This window comes from Maniola hyperantus, chromosome 21, assembly GCF_902806685.2.
Source record: "Maniola hyperantus chromosome 21, iAphHyp1.2, whole genome shotgun sequence".
NCBI lineage: Eukaryota > Metazoa > Arthropoda > Insecta > Lepidoptera > Nymphalidae > Maniola > Maniola hyperantus.
The window spans coordinates 5335633-5351991 of NC_048556.1; the positions used below are offsets into that span (position 1 = coordinate 5335633).

The window sequence follows — 16359 nt, forward strand, 5'->3', positions numbered from 1 at the left end:
GTATTGCCGTCTCTTGTTAGAGGTTGGCTTGTCAACTATTATGGACTAAGAACACGTGAGGGCCAGATCTTCGTTATTTTATAAAAACCAGCCAAGAGCGAGTCAGGCTCGCGCAACTAAGGTTCCGTACTACAGTCGTATTTTTTCGACATTTTGCACAATAATTCAAAAACTATGATACCTAAAAATAAATAAAAATCGGTTTAAGAATATACAGGTGAAGACCTTTCAAAGCATATGATATCTTACTTAGAAAATTGAAAATACTAATTATTAGTTCATGACCAAAAATTTTTTTTTGTGTGATGTAGCCAGAAATTCACGGTGTTCAGATTTTTCCCCGAACGCCTGCTATAAGACCTACCTACCTGCCAAATTTCATGATTCTAGGTCAACGGGAAGTATCCTGACTGGTTTCTTGACAGACCGACAGATAGACAGACATACAATGAACCAAAAGCTTAATTTGCTGTAAACCGCTGAAACAGGCCGAATCTGTATGATGCAACATGCAGCATGCGAAATGCACCGCCCGCCCTCCCACTGCTAACCATGCAGGAAACGCAGCCACTCGGCAAGCAATACGCACCACCACCTCGCAGCACCACACAAATCCCAAAACACACTCGACGCACATTTCGCCCCGACACCGGAGCATCCTCAGGAGATGTAGACCTTACAATGCACAATTGCAAAGTGACGATCGCGGCAAATGCACATAGATGGACAGACAGACAGACAGACAACAAAGTGATCCTATAAGGGTTCCGTTTTTCCTTTTGAGGTACGGAACCCTAAAAACAGAAAATTCCCCTGCGTATTGCCCCCAAGTACCCCCCAACACAGGAAAGAATGATCCGGGACTATGAAGTTTTGATCATGGTGGCTTTGGCAGATTACCTTTGTTACCTGTTACCTGCCAAAGCCACCATGATCAAAACTTCATAGTCGCGGATCGTTCCTCCCTGTGTTGGGGGGTAGTTGGGACTTGGGGGCAATACAAATCCAAACCATTGGCATCATTTCTTCAGCCATGACGTTCTGGCCTTCTGCTGATTATTTTCTCATGAAATAATGAGCTGAAGAATGTCGTATTTGCTATATTATCTGGTTGTTCTAGTAGTATGACAACTCTCTGGTAAACAGCTAAATAGAATAAAATGTACCAAAATATTGGCTGATGTTTTAATTACATTACATTCTTTTCTAGCTAATGCCCGCGACTTCGTCCGCGTGGAATTTGGTTTACCTATTGAAAATCCCGTGGGAACTCTTTGATTTTCCGGGATAAAAAGTAGCCTATGTCACTTTCGAGGTATTTGACTATAGGTACCCATGCAAAAAATCACGTCAATCCGCTGCACCGTTGCAACGTGATTGAAGAACAAACCAACAAACAAACTTTCGCATTTATAATAAGGGTACTGATTCTTTCTTTCTATGCGTCTTCACGGGTCAGACTGAAGGTAAGTAGGCTACTGTTTTAATATTATTTGGGGTCAAAATAAACATGTATGGCGTCGAGAATCAACCGGACTTGGGAAAACCACAAAATTCATATAAACTTCATTTTACAACAAGCGACAAGTAAGTTTCATCGAATTCGATGTTCAGACAACAAGAAATAAAGTTGAAATTCCTATAGCATAGCAGAAACAACTATGTCGACGTAAAATATACAACACGATAAACTTGTATACGGTCATTCTTTAGTAGTAGTAGAGCAGAGATCAAGTCGAGATATTGCTCTGCATGGTGTCGTAAACAAAACAAGAAAACAATAAAATAAAAGTGCTTAACAAAAGCTGATTTGTATCATAATCAATAGTGCCATTAATGTGAGCAAACATGAAAATAGTATACAGTAAGTACTGTTTCAATACTTATGAATCATCTTCTTCTGATGTTTAATACAGGTTTTTAATGTTTTAATGAGAAGAGTATTTACTTGATGGTGTTCAAAGTCAAATACTGCAGGGATGTGAAACTTAAGGAAAACTGTTGATTTTAAGTCGTGTATACAGTAATCTTATTCACTTAATATTATTTATTATTATCTTTAGATATTGGTTATCTTTATAGCTAGGTACTATAATATATATTAGTTTATTTTTAATTATAACTAGTTTTGTAAGTTAAAAATGTTTACCTTATCTAAATGTTTCTACGTTAGCTGATGAGAAATTAAAGCAATAATTGTATGATTTATGATATATCTACTCTTTATGACTTTGTATCGGTCATCCATATTTATTTCGATACCAAAACTTATTTTTATTGATAATAGGTAAGTTCCTACTACATCTAGGTATACTTACCTACTTTAGTATTACTGTAATTAGATTTTAACTATAGGTAAATTAAATTAGACGAATCATTATTATTATTATCAATACAGACCGAAAACAGTATTTTTCAAATTTCTGTACACGCACCACCCTGAAGTCAGCGTCAGGGTGCCGATTGAATTTAAATGCTTTCTTTAACCCAAAAACCGACAGGGATGCTGCGAGTCACAAGATGAAAATATTAGGCGTTGTTACTACACAACTCTAAAGTATTCCATTAATCCTTTTTTTAGAAAGAGTGTACAGTTAGGTGGTTGTTTTAGATACATTGACCTAATATTGTGATCTACTTAATATTTTTATCATTTTTAGCACTCTGTTCAGTGTGTGTTTTGGTACTGCACGTCGAATCACAGCATCTTCAAGGAAACCACGATAGAAGGGGCTTTAATACTCAAAATTATGACCATCGAGCATTAACCTTTGCAACACAAAGCCCTTATGACAAATATATTCAGGATTTATTAAATAATAGGAAGACTACAAGTCCTCCACCAACTGGTAGCAGTGTAAACAATGTACCAAGCAACGAAATTCCACAAACAAATCGTGATGATGTTAACGATAGGTTAAACGGAATACCAGCTAATGAAGATGCGTCACCGTTTGCTCTTAATCCAATAAGAGTTGTGAGTGTAGGTAAAACAGAAGTGGAGCAATTGAACAATGTAACGTATGCTATCACGACTTTTGGAATTAATTTGATGAAGGTAAGCTTTTATTTTGAGTTCCTCGACGTACCTAATCAAATCAGAAATGAGGGGATCCGTACGAGAACCAGAGCAACCGATAGATATAGCTCTAACTTGTGAAGCTGAAGTGGTAATGGGCAGGGCGGGCACATAGTTCGAAAAAACCGATAGACGTTGGAGTCTCAGGGTGCTAGAATGGTGACGTAGTCATGGACGTAGGTCTATCAGTTGATAATGATGATATATCGATGAAGTTTTTGCATAGAGAAAGTAAAACGCGAAGATAGGATGCACAGATTTTCGTTTTTGCTGCAACCAATTTAAGACTGCAGAGGAATTTTAGACAAGTAAACTGTACCATAGTTTTTCCAATTGCAAATACATTAATTTATCTATTCATACTAATATCATAAAAACTAAAGTGTCTCTGTCTGTCTGTCTGTCTGCTAGATTTTTACGGCCCATCCGCTTAACCGATTTTGACGAAATTCTAGACAGAGACAGCTTATATTCCGGGGAAGGACATAGGCTAGTGTTGGTTATGGAAAATCAAAGAGTTCCCATGGGATTTTTGAAAACTCTAAATCGGGCGTAATCATCTATAGTCATAGGCCCGTCATAGGGGCCAGTCATAGGGCCCGCTAGTCAACTAATGCCAATAATAACGTACGTAAAACTGCCCTCGTGCCAAAATGACGTAAAGCGTATTCTGATATTGTAAACCTTAATTCCACTATATATCAGTAAAAACTTTAAATTCCAGAGCGTGACAAACTTGCAAGCCGGTAACATTATAGTCTCTCCGACATCTGTCGCAACTGTTCTGGCACTTCTACAGCAAGGAACCATTGGCGATGCGCAGGAACAAATAACAAGGTTGTTGCAAATGACCCCGAAAGTCACAGCGCCTACATATAGAAGACTTACCTATGATATGAAAGTAAGTGGATCCTCTATATTTATCTAAATCCATGATAATATGAAGAAAGGCCGAAATATGATGTAAAGATGAAGTTTAATGTTAATACCTGTTAGACTATTGCTGTGAACCTTATTAAGTAGGCTTAGCATAACCTGTCTGTTGTTCGTAAAGAAAAACAACTACTTGTGGTAGATTAGTAGCATTTTAATCGTATATATTCCGAACAAAAATAGAAATTCTTGCTTGAAATGCGTAGTAAACAGAGATCGTTGATTTTAACCTATACTTACATTATAATAATAGATTCTAAAGCGAAGCAGAGAGTAAAAACAAAAACTTAATTAAGATCAAACTTCGGTTTTAAAATTCTCTTTTATAATTGCTCATCAGTTATAAGTATTTCAATACATTATTATCATTTTTCAGAAACGAAACTCAAGAAACATCCTGACCGTGTCAAATAACTTATTTATAGGTGATGGTTTCGAAATAAATCTAGATTTCAAGGATAGTGCTATCCAGGATTTTGGAAGCGAAGTAACACAAATGGACTTTTCAAGACCTGCTTGGGCTGTTAACCAAATAAATAAATGGGTTGCTATACAAACTCATAACAGAATCGAAAACCTGCTACCACCTAGTAAGTTTTATACTGGCTACAGTAAAAAAACAAATCTTTTTTTCATTTAATGACAAGTTAGGCCTTAACTGCGCAGTGGTCAGGGAAGGTAAAATTTGCTCCAGATCTTGATCTCCTATCATTATTCACTACCTATGCTACCTCTATTATAATTAATGTGAAAGTGTGTCTATTTAATGGTTTGTCCATCCATCACGCCACAAATGAGCAACGGATTGATGTAATTTTTTTGCATGGATAATTATTGTTAAAGACCTGGAGAGTGACATAGGTTACTTTTATCCCGGAGTTCTTACGGGATTTTTATCCTAAATCCACGCTGAGAAAGTTATGGGTATCAGCTAGTTCTTGATGTAAAAAATATGCAGGCCAGGAAATTCCTCAACGGAATAAATTGCCTTGATTTAAAAAGTTGAGAACTAGTTACCTTCTTGGAGACATCTAATTGAGAGAAAACTAATATTTTAATGGTAATAATTACAGATGCAGTGGGCCTGAACACTCAATTGGTTATAGCTAATGCAGTGTATTTCAAAGGTCTCTGGGAGACGAAGTTTAAAAAGGAATCAACAAAGAATTTAACATTCACCTTGAGTAACGAAGAAACTAAATCTGTTCCTTTCATGCGTATGCGTCATGCATTGAAATTTGGTGTTGAACAGGATACGAGGGCTCGCGTGGTCGTTTTGCCTTTTGAGGTAAGTTATATGTTAGGAAATTAAACTATAGAAAAATAACAAAGTAAAAATGATGCCTATGAAGATGATAATGAATGCAGTGGGGAGAACTTCCCATTATTACCACATCCTTGAGCGAATGATTGTTAAAATAAGGAGTATTATTATCCTAAGTGAAAAGCATAATAAATTAAGAGTCTATTCTATTTTATTACTCTATGATTGGCCTTAGTTAGAGAAAATGAAAAAATCTCCATTGTCCTTTCATGTTGCTGTGATAGTAGTAATTTTTCCCGTTGTATTTCATTACCTTCTATAATATTCTTGTATTGTGAGGGTTAGCGGAAACAAACCCCTATTCTTTCCCAGCAGGTAAACTCTATTGAGGACAAGGGTAGAGGGATTTTTTCCCTCGTTTTCTTGAAGAATGATAGTGATAAATAATACAGTGATACTATTTTTCTTCATTTTTAGCGACACCAATACTCGTTAATTTTGATACTGCCGCATCTGTTGTCTGACGTAGACACTGTTTTGGGTTCATTGACTAACTCCAAGCTTCGCAACTATCACAACTTTGAAGAAATCGAGACACAATTGGAAATACCGAAGTTTACAATCAAATCAGATACCAATTTGATTCCTGTTCTAAAATCTGTGAGTTATACGTACTATAATATCATATATTTTTTGGAATTCTTCAGGTTCGACAAATCAGCATGATTTTGTTGACATCAATACAAAAACTGCTAATATTTTTCGGAGTTATATGCATACTAGCTGATGCCCGCGACTTTATACGCGTGGATTTTGGTTTTTGAAAATCCCGTGGGGGACTCTTTGATTTACCGGGATAAAATGTAGCCTATGTCACTCTCCAGGTCTTAAACTATACCCATGCAAAAAATGACGTTGATACGTTGCTCCATTGCGACGTAATTGAAGGATAAATCAATAAACCAACAAACAAACACACTTTCGCATTTATAATATGGGTAGTTATTATGTGCGCTGTAAGTGTAATTAAATATCACGATGAAGGAAAACATCACTATCGTGAGGAAACCTGTATTCTTGAGAGTTCTCCATAATCCAAGGTGTGTAAATTCTGCCAATCTACACGTAGCCAGCGTAGTGGACTATGCCCAAACCCTTCTCATTCGGAGAGAAGCTCCATGCCCACTAATGAGCCAGCGATATGTTGATGATGATAATGATGATGAGTGAAAATTGTGTTGTAAGGAGAGTAGAATTGAAAAGTGCTTGAAAATGCAATTCTCATATTTTTGTACAATATGACATTTTCTACAATAGAAAGATAAATGATATTATTATTTTTAGAGCTCTCTACTCACTTTAGTGACGTTTTTAATTTCAGATGGGAATAACAGGAATATTTTCGCCGCAAACAGATCTCACGCGCATCGGTACCTTCCGGACATATTCTCCAGAGATCACCAGTGCTATACACACAGGTTTTCTATCTGTTGACGAACAAGGACTTTCAGCATCTGCAGCAACTGGGTTTACAGCAGTAGCCTTATCTTACGACGATCCATCAGCTACTTTCCGCGCTAATAGACCTTTCTTAGCCGTACTTTGGGATACACAGTTTGCTATACCATTGTTCGTTGCAAGAATTGAGGATCCGTCTCTGTAATTATACTTACTTCTGTATACTTACTTAGATTAGCTGTTATTAAAAGTATTTAGGTATATTAGATTTTTTGTTATTGAGAACTTTTGGCTTAGACCCGATTTTCCCATACTCTGTTTGTTAATTTAGCATCCTGTTAAATGGTTTAACAGACTGTTAATGGAAATGAGTGTTTCACCACGCACTAACAAGTTTCACAGTTAAACGAGAAAACATCAAACAAATTATAATATCAACAGCCAACCAAAGACCACGAACAACCCAAACCATAGTCAAACTATTTTTAGGGTTCCGTAGTAGAACCCTCTCTTTGAGAACCTCCTCCATTTTTAAAATTCTGTTAAAACTATAAATGGTAAGTAGGTATGCCTAAACAATGTGTCGTCTCTTGTTTATTTATATTAGTATTATTGCAAATCTCTGAAACTAATGATAACGTTCTAAAAAAAATTGCACCGATAAATAGCTACTGCTACAGATTATCTTCTCACTAGTTTAGGTTTAAGACAGTTTTTGAAATTCATTACCACCTGTCTTTTCATTCATAAAATGCCATAGCCCAATAAAATGATGGCATAATATTGAAACAATTTTCTGTATAAAATAAATTTAATAAAGCCTTAACAATGTCATCTCTTATGCCTTCTACAACTATTTATGATAGGGTCATCGGCGAAAATCCTCCTTTCTCCTTTGTAAAAGTCCTCTATTTCCTGCAACGTCTTGCCTTCGGTCTCAGGCAAGAAAAAGTATAAGTAAATAGCGCCAATGAAGCCGAATACTGCATACACGGCGAAAGTTCCCCAGAGCTTTAAGTTGCTCTCCAAGTCGTATAAAGTTTTGGTTCCAATGAAGGAGAATACGTAGTTACTTGCCGCTGATAAACCTTGAGCGGAGGCCCGGCTTCTGTTGAAACAAAAGAAAAATCATTTTTAATCTATACCTACTACCATAAATAAATGCGAAAGTGTGTGTATATCTGCGAAATATTCACAGCCCATTACCCATTTTTAACGAAATTTGGTACAGAGACAGCTTGTATTCTAGGAAAGAATTCTTTTGCCCCGGGATTCTTAAACAACCTAGATCCACGTGAGCTACATGTCTACGCATCTATTTGGTAGGTACAGTGATAGCTTGCATCCTGGAGACGTGCAAAGGCTACCTGAGAGTTCTCTATAATGATCTCAAAGTCTGTAAGTCTGCACCAGGTCAGCGTGGTGGGCTATGGCCAAACCCTTCCCATTCTGAGAGGAGACCCGCACTCATTAATGGGCTGGCCAAGGGTTGATGATGTTGACGATTTTATACAAAATGATGATAAAATGTTGATGATGATAGTTATCTAAATATATAAAAGGAAAAGGTGACTGACTGACTAATCTATCAACGCAAAGCTCAAACTACTGAATGGATCGGGCTGAAATTTGACATGCAGATAGCTATTATGACGTAGGCATTAGCTAAGAAAGGAGTTTTGAAAATTCAACCTCTAAGGGGGTGAAATAGGGGTTTGAAATTTGTGTAGTCCACGCGGACGAAGTCGCGAGCATAAGCTAGTAAATTATAAACAAATAATGAAAATAAATTACCTGAAAGGAAACAATTCGCCAAGCAAGACCCACGGTAAACCCAAACCAGTGAATATTGTCAACAAATATAACAAGACCACTGGCACGACGCTAGTCTCGGTTGGAAACGTGGAGGGGTTGTATGAAAACACAGTGTCGGCCAAGTTTCTCTTAGCGTATATGCTTAGAAGCAGACAACTGACAGCACTCCCGAGGAGGGAAGTGATGGACAGCTTGCGTTTTCCGAGCACTTTGATGAGGCCGATGACGACGAACGTCGTGATGAATGTGATGACCCCGACCATGAGCTACAAGGAAAGAAAGAAAAAATTATTAACATAATTGCGCTCCACAAAACAATACTTTTAAAGTATGAGTTACCCCGGCGCTACCAGTAAATAATAGAAGCGCTAGGATAACACTCATTATTGTTATCGTATATGTGGCACATCGTAAGTGTAAAACATCTGTACCATAAACTAAATTTAAATCTAAATCAAACCTAATTAATTAGTTAAATAAAAACTAAAATAAATTAAATAAGTATATCTAAAACCTCAAAAAGATTACCGCAGCGAGACATTGCACTTATTACACAAGATGGTGGCAAGATTAACCCTTTGTATGGCCATTTTTTTTTTTTTTTTGCCCAAGATAGCTGCCAGCTCTTGGGTTACCTGTATACCTAACCTTGTTCAAAATTTCTCCAAAAAAGAAATTGTAAACTCGGTTGGGAGATAAATCCATACTTCCATACTAATATTATAAATGCGAAAGTGGGTCTGTCTGTCCGTCTGTCTGTCTGCTAGCTTTTCACGGCCCAACAGTTTAACCGATTTTGATGAAATTTGGTACAGAGTTAGCTTACATCCCAGGAAAGGACATAGGCTTTAGGCATACTTTTTATCCCGGAAAATTAAAGAGTTCCCACGGGAATTTTAAAAACTTAAATCCACGCGGACGAAGTCGCGGGCATCGTCTAGTAAGTTATATTTCAACCCATATTCGAACTATCCATACAGGTTCGCGTTATTCCAAGACAGTGAAACAAAGTGTTCTCATACTGATCTATAAGGGTAAGAGTCCCAGGTAAGTGAAGTATTATGGAAAACTCACAGCAACGAACTTGCCATCCTGCGCCATACCGAGTGCTCCGCAGACGTTAATTAAATTAGGTCGAATAGGCACTAGGCCGCTCATCACGTAGAAGAGAAAGTACATCATCACTAACACGAGCGGCCTGAGGGTTTCCTTGCACAGCATCACGTATCTAAATGTAAGGATGCGCCTGAAATAATAAAATGTTTAGTTTCAACAACAATTGCTATGAGATCTGTTACACTTCTCTTCGATTGAGGAAATATCGAGAAGGTGTTAATAGGATCGCAATTTATCCGGATGTTCTTGAAATCCTGCGATACCTATAGTCGCGATAAGTGTAACACCTCCCAATAAATAAGATAAAAATGTTTGGAATCATAATATTCCATAGATTGCCATCTCAGGTCTAATTCAATTCAATTTCGTTAAGTCAGAATTCATGAATTTCAATGTCAATTTTTTTTAACATGCTACAATACAATCAAATTAACACTGATCGTCGTACCTACTACTGCTAAGCGATATATACTTAACTAGCTCATGCTCGCGACTTCGTCCGCGTGGACTACACAAATTTCAAACCCCTATTTCACCCCCTTCGGGATTGAATTTTCAAATATCCTTTCTTAGCGGATGCCTACGTCATAATGGCTATCTGCATGCCAAATTTCAGCCCAATCCGTCCAGTACTTTGAGCTGTGCGTAGACTGATCAGTCAGTCAGTCAGTCAGTCACCTTTTCCTTTTACATATTTAGCTTATTCCTTTTCCTAAGTTTGTATATTCCATAAGCAAAGGTTATTTCCCTTTTCAAAACTTTGACGTACCTCACAAACCCATTCATAGACTCGTGTTCACAGGTCTTCTGTTCTTGGTTAGTGTTGCAGCATATAACACACTTTGATATTTTATTCTTGCTGTAAGCATTCAGTTCATCAAATTCAGCTTTAACGTTTTCCGGTGATGTCCAACCGCGAAGTTTGCAGAGGGATTGTAGTGCTTCTTTTTCTCGGTTTCTTGCTAGTAACCATACTGGTGTTTCTGGTGACTGAGAAAGAAAAGTGTCCTATTCAAATACCAACAAGTGTAGTTTTGTGTCTCTTCCTATTTTCATCTTAATCATATAACACTTTGGGAGTGGAGATAGCAGGAGTTGTCAATGTGTGCCTGTTACCAATTTTAAACGGCTTTTTAACAAAATTACACTGCAATTTTTTACCTCCCTTATAAAATGTAAATATTATATTTTCCATTATGAAGGTCATCCAAATAGCAATGGGACGAGGTATTATATATAATTACTTAGTTAATTCCAAACAACTTCACACGAAATTTTATTTTTATTCTAATTTTCAGACCCGGAATAACTTCGTTCGCAGTTCGTACGGATGTAGGTTTTTAAAAGCCCGTCTTTGATTTTTTTTACTTTTTTTTAATAATAAGTACCTATTTGCATGTTGAAGTAGGTATCAGTAAATATACAGGGACTCTTTATTTAGCTAAATAAATAAATTTCAATAAAAGCCATAGAGCAAAATAAGAAGAAGAAGTAAATAAATTTTATTTCATTTCAAATCCTTTCTTAGCGGATGTCTACGTCATAATAGCTATCTGCATAGGTACCGAATTTCAGCCCAATCCACCCAATAGTTTGAGCTGTGCGTATAGATCAGTCAGTCAGTCAGTTAGTCAGCTTTTCGATTTATTTAGGTAGAATACATAATATAAAAATAAAATGCCTTACAAACACAACCATAATCATCGAGGCAATTGGTGCTATGAGGCAAATAAGAGCAGCGTTCCGCCAGTCTACCACTGTACCGAGGAAATACATGATAAGGATGCCCACTGATACGAAGAATTGCGTCAAAGTACATAGTGCACCTCGGATAGATGGGTCGCTGAAAAGTAGATAAATATATCATTATGATTATTATTTTTAATCGACTTCAAAATAGGAGAAGGTTCTCAATTTGTCGGAATCTTTTATTTTTTACTAGATGATGCCCACGACGTCGTCCGCGTGGAGTTAGGTTTTAAAAAATCCCGTGGGAACTCTTTGATTTTCCGGGATAAATACTAGCCTATGTCCTTCCCCGAGATACAAGCTATCGCTGTACCGAATTTCGTCAAAATCAATTGAACGGCTGAGCCGTGAAAGGCTTGCAAGCAAACAGACAGACAGACAGACACACTTTCGCATTTATAATATTAGTATGGATTAGTATGGATAAAACTACTACTGCTTCACCCTGCAGTAATCGAAATAGGTAACTTTATAAATGCGCACAAAGTCGCGGGCATCATCTAGTTTTCAAATAATTAGTGGAGGACTATAATGATCCATTATCAGATGAGAGCACTGGTAATAAGTACAAAAATATACCTGAAAAGCAGTGGCGTGTACAGGGTTTGAAGCCAGGGTAGGCACTAGTTAAGTAGGAGCCTGTTTACTGGCAGGTCATTATGAAAAATATGCATTGAGCTATTCAACTGGGGTAAGCAGTGCATTTATGCCTCTATGACCTGCACGCCACTGCTGAAAAGGGACTTACGATATAAAGTGTTACCTTATTTCTCCCACATATGAGTTGATAGGCGCTTCCATAACACCTAAACTAATTCCCAACAGAGCACTGCCAGCGAAGAGGGACGGTACATTCCAAGAGAAGTACATGAGAAGCCAAGCAACTAATATTGGTACGTTTGAAAGAAAGTTAGCCTTTCTTCTACCGAAATAATCTACTATTGGACCAGATATAACTGCACCGGCTGGCTGCATCAAAAATGATATGCTACCTGAAAATGAAGTTATCAAATCAAAACAAATCAAAAATGTAGTTCCTGCACGTCGTTGTTATAGCTAGTGATTAATCTAATCCACAACGTAACACATTTTAACAAGAATGAAATAAGAATAAATTAAAAAGGAATGGAATAGTCGAATAGAGTGCCAGCCTTGATATGGGCTGTGCACCAAAATTTAGATTTAATTTCCCGTCCTTTTTTAACAATATTAGTAAGAAAAAGATGCAGATACTCTAAATTTAGTTTAGAGAATAACATCAGAACCGATGCCATAAGAATTTAAAAAGTTAGATAGGGTTCAGAAATGTCTGAAAACGATCGAATAATTAGAATAGTATACTACTATTTTGCTTATAATACAGTATTATATATAGTAACTGACAATAGCCTAGTGGTTAAGACGTCCGCGTCCTAATCGGAGGTCAAGGGTTCGATCCCGTAAAGGGTTCGATCCCGATAAAAAGTTTTTTTTTAACGGTGAAGGAAAACATCGAATGGAAACCTGCATGCCAGAACGCTCTCCATAATGGTCTCGAAGGTGTGTGAAGTCTGCTAATCCGCACTTGACCAGCGCGGTAGACTGGCCAAAACTTTTCTGTTTCTCAGAGGAAACCCATGCTCTGTAGTGAGCCGGTCATGGGTTGATGATAATGATCTGACAATGACTTACCAAACCATGAAGCTTCTAATTCATTGAGTGACAAACCCTCCGTAGCGTTAAGTACAGCAGGCATCATGATTGTTGAAAATATAAGCGCCATCCCCAAATCCAGGATGAGGATAAATGACGATGTTGATGCTATGAACTAAAATATTTTTAAATTTAAAACAGTGATTGTCAAGAAAATCTATTAATTACATTTCAGATTTATCCTACTTGATATAGATCTCCCATACTTATACGCTCTTTTTTTTCATTCAGATACAAGTTTGCCCTTGACTGCAATCTCACCCGGTGTTAAGTGATGATGTAGTCTAAGATGGAAACGAGCTAACCGGGAAGAAGGGGTATGGCAGTTTTTATTAAATCCATACCCTTTGGTTTCTACACGGCATCGTACCGGTGCTAAATCGCTTGGCGGCACGGCTTTGCCGGTAGGTTCCCACTAGATTACAACATGGGGTTATTCAAGGGGCGGACCAACAAATTTCTGAAAGGCCGGCAACGCATCAGCAGTTCCTTTGTACGCTTAGTATAAGATTTAACGTCTCACCAAACGTTGCTAGAATTCGAGAGACGAAACACAATATCGTCAAAGTAAAATGGACCTTGAATTGAAGTCAAAAATTCAATGCCACTGATTTTAATTTCGCAACGTTTCCGCTGGTGTCTCGTACTAAGCGTACTGGTGCTGCAATTAATGTTCATGGGCGGTGGTAATCACTTAACATCAGAGTGACCCGCCTGCTCATTTGCTCGCTATCTCTATTAAAAAATATTAAATTAATTCTGCTTAGTATCCTTTTTGCTTGAGTAAATTATAAAAAACTGATGAATAATTTAAAAAGCAATCGAAGTATACCTACTTACAACAGGGGTTTGGTAAATCAGTTTTGTAACAACATTTGCATTTACGCTGACGAAGTCGCGGACATTTGCTAATTTTAATTTTACGTAAGCAATCTAGGTATGTAATTAATTTAAACATTACTTACCTGTGATGTTATTGATCGCAACCGACTGACGGTTGGATTTTGTGCTCCTATTTCCACCTTAATAACCATTTTACCTACTATGTCCAGTGTCCTTTCAACGAAAATATAAAATAACACTTTCCAATATTTAGTCTTAAACAAATTTTTTTCTGTTCATATTTTAAAACACCACATTCAGTCTAAATAATTTCGTGATAACTAAATGAATTTTCTTCGATTTAAATCATTGCTTTTCTCATTGAAAGTGCACCAGTCCGTTGTGCTCACGAACTGAAAAATAACTTCTTCAATGTCACGTTTCTTTAGTCAACTATGTTGTTTGACAATGTTTCATACATAATAACAATAAATTAGATAATTAAAGTGAATGGTTTTATCTTTTACGACTTATGAAGGTTATGTATGTAAAAGACATGCCTATTGGTCCGACAACTCGTGGTGAGGTCGAGGTGTTTTATAAAAGTTTGTCAGAAATTATTCTGCAGTACGTTTTTATTGAACATTGTTTACTCGGCGCTCTACTTCTAGACGAAGCCGTAAAGGCATATGTGAATAATACTCTATTAGTCAGCAAAGCAAAGTGTGAAGTCAACGCATTGTTGAAACAATGTGTTAGTAAGAGTTTAGACTATTTATGCTCAATAAACCTAAAGAATTTTATTTGCTATCTCAACGCTTATAAGGAGCGAACTGAAACTCATATGACTGTAATCCGAAAGGTCAGCGGTTCAAACCCTACCTGTTACACAGTCGTCGTACCTAGCACAAGCTTTATGCTTAGTTGGAGGGGAAAGAGGAATATTACTCATGATTAACATGGCTAATATTCTTTTGATAAAATAAAAATAATGCCGTAAGCAAACTAAGCTCTCAGCTTGTAATAATATACTTAATAGGTAGGCAGACATAACGTGCATAGAGACCCATCCTATGCAGAAATATTGTAATTATTTAAGCTACGATGAGGCTGGAGTTTGGACAAGAGTCCCATAAAAACATTAAGTATATAAAAAAAACTAAGCTCACTAACTTCCAACACTTTGATTTACTTAACAGGAACAAAGTAGGTGCGGTGCATCAGCAATAGGATCTTGATATAATCTAGCCAACGTGACATCAGTATAATTGTAGTGCTCCACATTTATTGATGTGGAGTTGAATTATTTATTTTCAATTATAATTAAAAAAAACTGTTGAATCCGGTATTTGAGAACTTTTTATCAAACGTCAAAAGGCGCGCTTAGTATGCGAGCTTCTATGAAATACGTGACGTCACAATTATTTGACGTGCTTTTTAGTTTCATCCATAATTTAAATTTTAAAACAATAAAATAGCTATAACAAAAAAAAAATTAAAAAGTGTTAAGTAATAGCATGAATAGTTTTAGTATTAGGTACTTCTAGGTATGTGCAAACTGTACTCGCTTGCAGATTTATGATTCTAAACACTGTAAAACAATTCAAATAATTATCATGTCCTAATCTGCTTCTTTGACACGACATATTTTTTTGATGCGTGATAAAATAAATATTCTTTGTATTTAGTTCAATATTTACTTGACTTGATCATCGCGTGTCCCAGATTCCTTCTTTATATCTAGTAGGCCTGTATTTACAAACAACAGACTTTTTAATATATTCGTCTCAATCAATAAAAAACCGGCTAAGTGCGAGTCAGGCTCGCGCAATGAGGGTTCCGTACTACAGTCGTATTTTTTCGACATTTTGCACGATAATTCAAAAAGTATGATGCATAAAAATAAATAAAAATCTGTTTTAGAATGTACAGGTAAAGACCTTTCATATGATACCCCATTTGATATAGTCACTCACTTCCAAAGTTGAAAATACTAATTATTAGTTCATGACCACAATTTAATTTTTTTTTGTGTGATCTAACCCTAAATTCACGCTTTTCAGATTTTTCCCCAAATGTCAGCTATAAGATCTACCTAGTACCTACCTGCCAAATTTCATGATTCTAGGTCAACGGGAAGTACCCTGTAGGTTTCTTGACAGACAGACAGACAGAATGACAACAAAGTGATCCTATAAGGGTTCCGTTTTTCCTTTTGAGGTACGGAACCATAAAAAATATATAATATGCACAGACCTAAAAGTATTGTAATATAAGGGGTTTTAGTAACCGTTTTTGGAATGTCTATATCTTGAAAACAAAATGTTATGTTTAAGTATAGATAGGTATATAAGTCCAGTGCTGTAAGTATAGCAATTTTATGTATAAACTAGCTTATGCTTGCGACTTCGTCCGCGTGGACTATACAAAT

The 16359-nt window shown here is 36.6% G+C and overlaps 2 protein-coding genes across 3 annotated transcripts; one reads left to right on the top strand and one right to left on the bottom strand.

Annotated features, from left to right (window-relative positions):
• The first annotated feature begins 1702 nt into the window (after positions 1-1702).
• Positions 1703-6997, top strand: LOC138403872 (leukocyte elastase inhibitor-like). 2 transcript variants are annotated; one of them, XM_069505978.1, is made up of 7 exons: positions 1703-1864; positions 2661-3058; positions 3804-3980; positions 4389-4602; positions 5086-5300; positions 5754-5936; positions 6658-6997. In XM_069505978.1, exons 1-7 carry the CDS (start codon positions 1849-1851, stop codon positions 6937-6939), a joined length of 1485 nt encoding a protein of 494 aa, XP_069362079.1. In that variant the 5' UTR covers positions 1703-1848; the 3' UTR covers positions 6940-6997. The 2 variants fall into 2 exon arrangements, with proteins under 2 accessions (XP_069362079.1, XP_069362080.1); XM_069505979.1 differs by having other exon boundaries at positions 1731-1873; positions 2673-3058.
• A 541-nt stretch (positions 6998-7538) lies between these two features.
• Positions 7539-14365, bottom strand: LOC117992229 (facilitated trehalose transporter Tret1-like). Its single transcript, XM_034979889.2, has 8 exons — positions 14072-14365; positions 13086-13221; positions 12178-12406; positions 11352-11508; positions 10435-10655; positions 9624-9795; positions 8529-8815; positions 7539-7842 (listed from the first exon to the last, which is right to left on the bottom strand). The coding sequence occupies exons 1-8, from the start codon at positions 14138-14140 to the stop codon at positions 7566-7568; spliced, it is 1548 nt and encodes a 515-aa protein (XP_034835780.1). The 5' UTR covers positions 14141-14365; the 3' UTR covers positions 7539-7565.
• Between the last annotated feature and the right edge of the window lie 1994 nt (positions 14366-16359).